Here is an 11,108-nt window from a genome sequence, read left to right on the forward strand (position 1 = left end):
AAACAAGCCAGTGAAATGTGGGTTCTGAATTTTTTTATTTATGATTGTTTCGAATGAGTAGAATATGTTAAAACGAAACCTATTTTGAAATGAGTGAAAGATGTTATATAAAATGACTGATTTTTTTTAAGTATGTGAAATATGGTTAAAATGTCTGAAGTATGTTACTACCTCTGTAAACAAATATAAGAGCGTTTAGATCAATACTTTAGTAATCTAAATACTCTTATATTTTTTTACAGAGCGAGTACTTACTAAATCTTTTTGAAATGAGTGGAATATGTTATATAATTTTTTTTGACATGATGGAAATGAGTGAAATATGTTAAATAAAATGAGCGAAATCTGTTCTTAAAATTGTGGAATCTGATTTAAAATGAGTGAAATACGTCATTAGAAAATATTTTCAGAATGACTGGAATATATTATCATAATATATATATGAAATATGTGAAATCCGTATTTTTAAACCCATTCAAAACATATTCATGATCAGTCTTGTTTTAAAGATCTATTCGCCATGAATTCAAATTTGTAAAATGTTTCACAAACTAATTTTTATTTAAAAGTTATTAGCCATTCAAAATGATATAAGAAAACAAATGCAAGTCTAGTTGGAGAGGGAATCTATGTGCCTGCATGCATCGCTTCCTCTTTCTCACAGTTACGTGACACAAAAACCTGTAGGTGTGGACCTCTCTTCTTCTGTATTGATGTCTATTTATCTGAGAAATAAATTGGCAACATATACAAAGAAAAGTAGCATCAATCTAGATGCTGAGAGGAACGGTCGAGGATGTGCCGCTACCTTCCGCTACCGCGCAATTTTTCACTTTAGGGTGGTGTGCCCCTTTTTTCCCCGGTCTATATTTTTACCCGCCATTCTTTTTATTACAAATACGTAAAAATAACCCAGCAGTCTGATAGTCAATTACTGCAGTTAAATTTGTGCTCGCTGCAATATTTGAGCCCGGCCATCGCATTAATCTACTGCCACATATCCGTATACAGTCACTCGGTTCAGACATGATGGATCGATCAGAGCTTCTTGGAGTGGACGAGGTAGGCGACGGCGCCGGAGGTGGCGAGCGGGATGACGGTGTCGTCGGAGACCCAGCCCAGCCCCGGCAGGACCCGCTTGGCCACCAGCGCGCACATGGGCGCGCCGAACAGGAACATGAGCAGCTCCGTGGTCGCCTTGCCGAAGCTGAAGCTGTCCCGCTTCACCAGCTCCCCGCTCATCTTCGCGAACTCCTCCCGCTTCACCTCGCCCCCGGACGTGTGGTGCTTCTGCATGCTCCCGCCATCCATTCCGACGATCCAGACACAAATGTGAGACGTCCACCCTCTCATTTACTGAAGATTGCCGATAAGGAAGAAAGGAACGCGGCCACTCACCTTGTACACCTCCTGCAGCTTCTCCCTGGGCGGGATCCTGTACTGCACCTGCCCGCGCTCCTCGCAGAACTTCCTGAAGGATCGTTCAGCGGTGATGGTGAATCAACGATGGAGATGAACTGAATGCACGTAAGGTTCGGAGGAAGAAACTTACTGGATGAGCTCGTAGATGGCGTGGTAGAAGTCGTCGAACGAGTCCACCTTCGCCACGTGCTCGTCGTACTTCTTCGCCATGAACTCGATCAGCTTCTTCGCCTCATCGGGCTTCAGCTCCGCCTTCTTCTCGCTCTTCTCCGCGGCCTGGCTCTGACCCTCATCTGGTTTCACCTCACCTTGAGGTTTCTGCTTCACCTCCGCAGCATTGTCAGCCATCTTCTTCGATGAAATGCAGGAACTGATGGTTGGTCCCTTGTGTTTGTGTAGACTATTGCTGCGTATATATTATGGCAGGCTGCTGTCCATGTTCCTTGTGTAGGAGAGTGACAATGGCATCGCCTCGACAGGAAGCAAGGGGAAAAGGAGAACCCAAGGTCAGGAATCATGTGGCCATTGTCGCACGGTATTGGTATTCCGCAGCTAGCTGCAAGCTGCAAGCTGCACCTGCAAGCATATGGGTGCATACAAAGCAAGGTTCAGACTTCAGATGGACACCGCTCTCTAGCTTTGCCCTTACTCCTGAATCCTGATTCCTGAGAGAAGAAATAGAACGTGTATACATGCATATGTAAGTAGCTTGTGGGGGAATGTAGCGAAATGTGGAGCGAACGCATCATATTTCCCGCCTTAATTTGAAGAACTAACAGGAATGCAGGCTTAGTTTCACAAGTAGGAGTAGCTGTCAGTGGAGAGCAATGTCGTCAGAAAATGGAGCAGGTGGACAAATACACATGGCTGGTACGTGTAGCAGACGAACAAGCGTGTCCGACTCCAATGGAATTGATTCTGTGTGGGAACCTGGCATGGTCTTGAGCTCATGTTGGCGCATCGATCGCACATAAGATGTGTGCACGCAAGCACTGCACTTAGCGGAAGCAGATTCGGACAGTGACACAGGCCTGAGATAGGCCTATTTCTTTCACATGAGATGTGTGGAGTATTTTCTTTTCTTGTGGCAGCGTTGGGATGTCTATCTATTCTATCACATCCGGGCATTGGCATAGTGGAACCTTTGCTATTATTGGATCACTACCGTTAACTGCCCACCCGTTCATTGTAGTTACATAGTATGTATAATCAGATCACAACCGTTTACTGAAAAGAAGTCCAGAATATCTGTTTGTAACTAAAAAAGGAAGATGCTTTTGTAGCAGAATCATACTTCATCCGTCTCACAATATAAAAACATTTTTAAAAGCACTCTTATATTATAAAATGTGTGCACACAAGTACTGAGCTTAGGGCATCTCCAGCCGCGCCCCCAACAGGCCCTCCCCAGGCGATTTTGCCGTGGCGGCGCCAAAAAAGGCCCCAGTCGCGCCCCCAGAAGCCCGTTTTTCGCCGGCTCGGGCCAAAACTGGTGCCGGCGGACCCAGGCCGAACCCGGCGCCCTGGGGGGCGCTTGGGGAGCCGGCGCAAGCGAAAAAGGCGCGTGGGCCCGCCCTGGAAGCGACCCGAGGGTCTTTTCCCGCCGTTTCTTGACGCTTTTCCCTCGCATCTCTCCCACTCGCTCGCCTTCCTCCCGCCATTCTATCCCTTTCTCCCGCCAAACCCCCTCCCGCTCGCCGCGAAGAAGCACGCCATGCCGCCGAAAAAGTACGCCATGCCGCGCGCGGCGGCAACCGCGACTGGCGCCGTGGTCCAGCCGAAGCAGAGGAAGCCGAGGGCGCCGCCATCGAAGCCACCGGGCCTGTCGAACGCCGAGTGGAGGGTGGAAGTTCAGCGGCGCGAAGCGATCACCGCCGACAGGCGGAACAGGGCCATAGCCAAGAAGGCCCGCGACAACGCGGCGCGCGCGGCGGCGTCTTCCTCATCGGTTGACCAGGCGGGGATGAATCCGTCCGTCGTCAGCCACGCCCAGTACGCGCCCTGGGGACAGCAAGGCGCCGGATCTCCATGGGGTGCATCGTCGCCCGGCTACGCCGACGGCGACGCGCACGGCGGGTTCAACCCAAACGTGACCTTCCCTCATGGTCACCCCGCTACGCGCACGCCCTCTCCCGCCTTCGTCGGCGTGCAGTACCCTCCATACAACTACTCGCTGCCCGCCTCCTACGCGTCCACACCGACGCCCCATCTCTACCGCGGACCGCTACCCTTCTCGCACCTCAGCGACGCCGACGACACGGGAGCCGACATGGACGACATCATCACGACAGGATCGACCGCGGCCGCCGAGTCTCCCGGGTTCGCCACCCAGGACGAGGTAGTGGACCTCAGCGGCGACATGGAGGTCGAGCTCGGCTACGTCTACGGCGATGACGCGCAGGAACCCGAGGAGGAGGAGGAACCGGCTCCTGTTCCGACGAAGGGGCGCCAGAAGAAGAAGAAGCGGGCGGCTAGGTCAGGCGAACCGCGCATCAAGTGGACGTCCAAGGAGGAGGAATGCCTCGCCGAAGCATGGAAATTCGTCTGCCTCGACCCGACCACCGGCGCGAACCAGAGCTTGGACACGTACTGGGACCGCATCAAGGCCGAGTTCGACGAGCGGAAGCTCGTCGACACCTACTTCAAAGGCGTGTACATGCAGCGCGGCTCCAAGGCGATGGAGAACCATTGGGAGCGTATCCAGTTGGCGTGCAACAAATGGCATGGAATCGTCGAGGAGGTCGCAGCTCGCCCGAGAGCGGCGCCAGCATTGAGGATCAGGTACGCACGCCGTTCGCCCGCATATCTTCGTCCTCTACGCCCGCCGCCCACCAACTGTTTGTCTCTCCGCGCAGCTACTGCGTATGTTCGCCATGTATCGGGGCGACAACCAAGACGCCGACTTCAAGCACCTCCATGTCTACAAGCGCATTGACAAGTGCGAGAAGTGGGCGGAAGTCTGGCGTGCCCTCGACAAGGCCAAGGAGACATACAAGCCAGACGCGGTGACTCCGGGCGCGTCAGAGGGACAGCCGGACGGCCACAAGTTGGCAAAGAAGGGGAAAAGCGTCGACGCGGCAACCACGCGAGTGCAGGAGTCCATCGAGCATTGCCTTGCCGACGCCCAGGCCCGGGCCGTCCTACGCGAAGAGAAGACCGAGGTGCGGTGGTCGTCGCTTATGAAGAACAATGCCATCAAGCTCGACCTGCTCCGGACGAACGTCGCCGCAAAGAAGAGGAACACCGACATGGCTTTTCTGATGAGCGGGGCGGACATGCTCCAGAGCAACGACGAGAAGCTCAAGGCGTGGTACCTGGTGCAGCGCGGCCTCATCCTGAACGAGCTGCCGACGGCAACGCCGACGACGCCGATGACGCCCACGACCACACGGACGCCAAGCCCGGACGGCGCCTCTACATCGCCGCCCAGCAGTGCCGAAGCCGCGTCGACGCAGCCCTGCGACGAAGCAGGCCCGACACCGACGAGCCCGCGCACGCCGACTCCGCCAACACCTGGAGCCGACCAAGCCGAGTGAATCGTTGCGCATGGCGGCCCTCTGTTTTTTGTAACGCCAGACTACGTCCGATCGCCGGATTTGCGGCGTCTTTTGAGAGCGGGAACGACCCAGTTTGAATTTCCCGCATCTTGGGGCCGGCGCGTGGGGGCCTGACTGGGAGCTAGGTCGCCCCCAGGGGCCGAACTAGCCCCGGCACGCCCCCAGGCCGCTCTATTTAGGCGCCCCGGGGGGCCGAACGGCTGGAGATGCCCTTAGGTGAAGCAGATTCAGAAAGTGATAGATGCTTGATATAAACCTATTTCTTTCTTTGTAGCAGAGTTGGAATATCTGTCTATCAATTACACCGATGATGCTAGAATTTAACGCAAACGGTCACTTTAGTGTTAGAACTTGTGGCATACATTGAAATTGTGTAAAAACTTGGCTTTGGTGGTGCTAGAACTTGACGCAAACGGTCAATCTCGTTTGTACAACACCAATAAAAAGTAAAATACAAATCAGAGTTATGGCATTCAATCTCATATTGCAAAACAATCATTCATTTCTGGGAGCACTAGCACAAGCAAAAATGGTTGAAAAGTCTACTGTTTGAAAGAGAGTAAAACAACCAAAAATCCCAAGAGCTAATCCAGACTATGCTGCCTTCTTCAATTCCATTCTTCGTCTCCCTAGTCGAAGTTTTCTTGCTGGCCCAACCCAAGATGCATTTCAGAGTGCCGTGCCAGGGCGATAGGCGCTCCGCCAGTCACGCATGCCCCTTAAACTAACCACTTGAATTGATCAGGATTTGTTAGGTTGAGTGCATTTTCTTCCAAATCCAGTCAATTTCAAGAAAAGTATCGAAAAATCCCGGGGGGGGGGGGGGGGGGGGGAATGCCACGCATAATAGTAAAAAAAGGGCAGAGAAGATGGTTGAGGGACAGAAGGAGCTGGAGGCCGCTGTGGAGCAAGTCTGGGAGTCCTTTCCACTCATTGATGATTCTATCTAAAAAAGAAGGTCAACGGGAGAGACTACAGTAGCTCGAACTCAGACTATTTACGAAAAAGATAAAGTCGTCTTTCCTAGGGTTCGACCGAAAGGAGTTGTGTTCTATGGTTTGATGTTGTGGAGGTCCAGCACTCTTCTAAACGAAGAAAGAGGGGATTCACGCTACCTCCTACTCCTACAGGAGATCAAGACTCGTACAAGTATCTGACGTGATTAGGCGGGGACAGGATTCGAACCTGCAGTCTTCAGGTCATGAGCCTGATGAGTTGACCAATTCCTCGACCCCGCTCCGATCGTCTGTGATCCAAACCCAAACTCTCCTCCGGTTTTGGATATATAGAAAGTGCCTGCTCTCAAACCAACCAAGAGAGCAGCAAGTTCCTATCGAGAACAAGACGACAGATCAATATGACCAATTTAAATACATTATAACTGAGCACTTTCCCTTCCCCCAGGCCATTGGCATTCCTATCCGTTGGATCGTCACTTTTAAGCTTTCTTAGCCGTCAGATTTGCTCTTAATCCCACCTAAATCTCACGTATACGCTAACTCGTGCGCCAGGCTGCGCTAGCCTTATCGGGCTGCTGCTCCGGTGGTTTTTTTGGGCGCTTGTGATTAAATTGGGCCTACAGGGCCTGTAACAGCTTCCCATCCTCCAACCCAAAAGAACAGGACGCTCGCTACCCCTGGCTTTCATTCCCAATGTCTCTGGCTCCTAGCCTTCGCATGGCGGCGCCTCCGAGGAGATCGATCCCTTCGTCGTCTCAGAAATCTCGACCGACGAAAGAGTGCAGCGACCAATCGATCCCCTCGCCCTCTCTTTCTACCGCATCGCCTATCCTTCCCCCAAATATTTTTGATGCAGTCGCCAGTTTAGGGCCAGAGAGGTAACTGACGGAGAGGCCAGACGACGGACGTGATGCAGGCTATCGCATCATCCCAATCCGGGACAACTCCATGTGGTAAAGTTTGTTTGGGTTTCCGTACTGCCGCGGATGCAGGCCGAGGCCAATCGTCATTTTGCTGTTCAGTAGTTCGTCGTGGGAAACTGCTCCGCTGTGGTTTGAAGGAAGCAATCACTCTTCAGTTTTTGGAGGCATTCATGGCGGATGATGTGTTCCCCATGCTGGCGGTGATTAGTGGATTTATCCCTGTATGTTTCCACTCTTCTGCTGCTTCAGTTCACGTGCGTGCACATATGTTTCCTCATCTTGCCCTCTTCGATCACCGCTTTATCTTTATTTTTTTCAGGTATGATTTCTTCATCCACATGACATTGTGCTAATATCCTCCCAATCCCAATTTTGTACAGGGGTATTCATAATGGCTCTGGTTAATTGGTTAGGGCAGATATTGGAGACTGATTCTCACCTTTTATTTATTTGGGAATTCTTCGGTTCATAATCTACAATGGCTTCTGTACATGTAATTACATCAATTGGGCCGCCAGACATTCTAAATTCATATTTTACTTGCTTAGATTTCTGACTGATTCATACCATTGTGTTTTTTGCCGCTCCATGCAACATCTTACTTGGAAGTTGGAACAATATAGTAAAATGCACAAAAAACGTAACCATGCTATTCTAGAGGGGGCGAACCAACATCTACTGCTTCTATCCATAAATGAGAAAAGCCCAATAATTTTATGGATAATTTAGTTTTTAAATACATGGTGTGACATGCAAAGAAAAATTGTTTGGCCCATATTAGTTACAGAAAACAGGAAATATTAATGTCGTTGTTGGCATTCTTCATCGGAACTGAAGTATAAGGCGATCATACACACAAGGGAACAAAAACGTTGCAGAGTAACACGTGTGTTCAACACGATTTCCCCATTATTCATGTTGAGGTAATCCAGTGAACTTAACTATGATTACCTTTCTGTTTATTGCGATTCTCCTAGGTATCAAAGAAATTGAATAGTTAGTTTCTCTACTTCAGTTTGTTAGCAACTACCATTCTTCAATAATTTCTAAAATAATATATAAACAGTTACCAAGTGATGGATATCCTTTCCATGGTTCACAGTGTGTTAGCCACTTTATCATACTAATGTATGTTCCAGAATTAATTGGACCTGTGGTGTTTAGAAGATTGTATCTTTCCTATTTGATTTACTCCTTGAATATTTTTAATGTATCGGATATAAACAACAATGGACTTAGATGTTAATTTTCAATTTTATTATTTTAGATTTTGCATGGAAGATAGCTTATATAATGTGACTCTACGATGCATTTTATCTATGATGGGATGTGATGAATTATAATGTGACTCTACGATGCATTTTATCTATGATGGGATGTGATGAATGTCAAATTACTGTTTCATAGGTCACAGGTTATTTAGATTTTACATGGGAGATAGCTTATACAATGTGACTCTACAGTGCGGGTTATCTTTGATGGGATGGGATGAATGTCAACCTGTTGTTTCATAGGTCACATGTTATACAGATTTTGCATGGAAGATAGCTTACAACGTGACTCTACGATACGTTTAATCTTTGATGGGATGGGATGAATGTTAATCTGCCATTTCATAGGTCACATGTTATTTAGATTTTGCATGGAAGATAGCTTATGACAATGTGACTCTACGATATGTTTTATATTTGATGGGATGGAATGAATGCCAGTCTGTTGTTTCATGGTCACAAGGCATTATTCTACTATTGTAGATTATTCTATTTTCACACACAACTGTATGTGTACTTTTTCTCAAAAATAAACTATCCATATACTTGAATGAAAACAAATTCAAAACTTTTGTTGTGAGCATACTTACACATCCATATTTAATACCGATGATATCCATCGGGCCTATAGACTATATAGTACTTCCTCCGTTCTGAAATAACTATCGCTCAAAAGGATGTAACGTATATTCAGTAATTAGTACATCCGATTGAGATACAGTTATTTCCGGACGGAGGGAGTACATGATTGATAATGAGTATTGACTGCAAAGAGATGGCCAACACAATGTGAGATAAATATATAGCTAGACTACAGTGCATGCTTGCTAATCCGTAAAGATATGCGATATTATAGCTTAGGTAGTGTACTGAATATGCAGGTTGGAGAAGAGATTTTTTGGTATTCTAAAGCTCATCTTCAGGTTCATTACATGTGCCAAACGCATGGTTGTTGCTTTCGAAGTAGATGATATCTTTCTCTAGGGCTATACACTTGAAATGTTGTAATTTGTATTGTTCAAATTATACTATCTCGATGCTATGAGGTTCCATATTTGTGCTATAGATAGCTTCAAGGCATGAACATATCCTCCTATAAAAAAATTCGCACATGTTAGAAATAACAAGGCCCTTACTGCTCTGTATGAGATAAATCCTTCCCACAATTTGAAAGCCTTCATGTAAGAATTGGTTTGAATATCAGATTACTGTATGTTTAATGTATGTTCATCAATATAGAAGAGTGTGGCAACAAGCGGCAAGCCATTCCTACTACCACATTACTTTCACTACAAATCAATTAAATTTCCCAATTTGACAACTTACAAATATAAGAGTTGGCTTATGTAAATTTAGCTTTCGTGTTTTATATCACCATAGATTACGAAAATTCATACCAATCTACTGCCAAAATAGACGGGCGCAGCAACGCGCGCCATCATGTTCTAGTTTCTATAATATCTTGGGTGAATACGTGAAAAAGTGTTGCTTAGCTCAGTGAAATGGAATAAGGAAGAGAAAGTGTAGTGTGATAAGGGAAGATGCAAGCCAATTTTGAGGTTTTCAAGCAAGGGCTGAGATAGTACATCCAAGACGCTGATGTGGCATGACAGCATGACGTAGAGCCCGCTGTTAGTGATTGCATGATGAAGATGCAAAATTCCCCTTGGATTTTATTTTTCTCACGAGAAGGCCCCTGCCAGGTGTACAGTCGGGGGGTCCCACCTATCAAGGATACATCACAAATGTTACTACAATGAAAATTAGGCCACTGAGGGAATTGAACCGGTGACGCCTGTCTAAAGCGCGTGTGCGGCTAGCCACCTGCCAAAGTTATGTTTATCACATATTGGCATACACAAGTTTTATAACTATTGGTTGAATAACATAATTTGAGAATTTTAAAAAGTTTTTGCCCATGGAGTTTTGAACCAACGACCAGAGTAAAACAAACTGGAGTACATGCCACTCCAACTAACGGAGTGTCATATCTATATTTTTTTTTTCTTTTGAGACACATCTCATGTCTATATAGAATTGTTGCAAATTTTTTTGAGACAATGTTACAGTTTTGATAGTATAACATAATGTGTTCGTGCAATTATGTTAGTTCTGTTTTCATTTTACAATTTTTTGAAAAATGTAAATTTTAATTATAAATAATATACATATAAATAAATAAAATAGACTAAAAAAATGCTCACCTATTAATTTTAAAAAACCATCAAGTTAAATTATGATAATATGTATAATTTTAAAAAGTTTTTTCATATTAAATAAAAATTAAGTAGTTTTAGAAAATATGTATACACTAAAAATTTATCATATATGTTCAAAAAATTTACAAGTTTTCTAAAAAATATATTCATGTTGTACATAGAAGTGATCATGATTTTTTTATGTTATTTTAAATGTATTCATGCATTTTAATAAAGTTTATGTCTTTTCTAAAAAATATGTATGTATTCTAAAAACATATAAGTGTATGTATGAAAAAGATGATCCTAGTGTGCCCTCGAACTGCAGATTCTCACATAAATACATATTTACAAATATATGTATAATTATAATACACACGTGGTTAGGCTTTCCGCATGAAACACTCTCGATCAATAAAGCCAAACTATCGCTGCTAAAAAAAGGTTGTTGCCTTTGCCTAAAAAAGAGTAGTTGTTCCCATTCCCCCTCAAATAAAAAAAGTAATTGTCCCCGTGATAGACATTACTGTTTGTATTCGAGTAATCGGATCTAAATTAGTTCCATGACATCCTGTCACGCTTCATGGCCCTGCAGACCTGCGTGCTGTCGTCAAGATGGTGCCGCCTCTAGCTCACCTTGTCGTGCCTCGTGGCGCATGTGCCTCACCGTTGGGCTAACAAATTTATATTCGAGTAATCACTAATTGTCGGGCCTTACATGGAGGGAGGCCTAGACTATTTGCCCATCCCTTGTCAAACTTTCTAATAAATTTGTAAG

General features: G+C 45.9%; 1 protein-coding gene across 1 annotated transcript; it reads right to left on the reverse strand.

The window, feature by feature from the left end:
- Positions 1-682: 682 nt before the first annotated feature.
- LOC123066726 (uncharacterized) lies at positions 683-1,833 on the reverse strand. The gene is made up of 3 exons (XM_044489760.1): positions 1,553-1,833; positions 1,399-1,471; positions 683-1,290 (listed from the first exon to the last, which is right to left on the reverse strand). Exons 1-3 carry the CDS (start codon positions 1,768-1,770, stop codon positions 1,039-1,041), a joined length of 543 nt encoding a protein of 180 aa, XP_044345695.1. The 5' UTR covers positions 1,771-1,833; the 3' UTR covers positions 683-1,038.
- Positions 1,834-11,108: the final 9,275 nt, after the last annotated feature.

This window comes from Triticum aestivum, chromosome 3B (genome assembly GCF_018294505.1).
Source record: "Triticum aestivum cultivar Chinese Spring chromosome 3B, IWGSC CS RefSeq v2.1, whole genome shotgun sequence".
Lineage (NCBI taxonomy): Eukaryota > Viridiplantae > Streptophyta > Magnoliopsida > Poales > Poaceae > Triticum > Triticum aestivum.

Bases quoted from the DNA above. Each gene is read 5' to 3' on its own strand.
- LOC123066726 (XM_044489760.1), bottom strand. From the start codon at position 1,770: ATGGCTGACAATGCTGCGGAGGTGAAGCAGAAACCTCAAGGTGAGGTG. The intron at 1,472-1,552 runs GTAAGTTTCTTC...ACGATCCTTCAG, and splicing joins GCCATCTACGAGCTCATCCA to GAAGTTCTGCGAGGAGCGCG. The intron at 1,291-1,398 runs GTGAGTGGCCGC...GGGAGCATGCAG, and splicing joins AGCTGCAGGAGGTGTACAAG to AAGCACCACACGTCCGGGGG.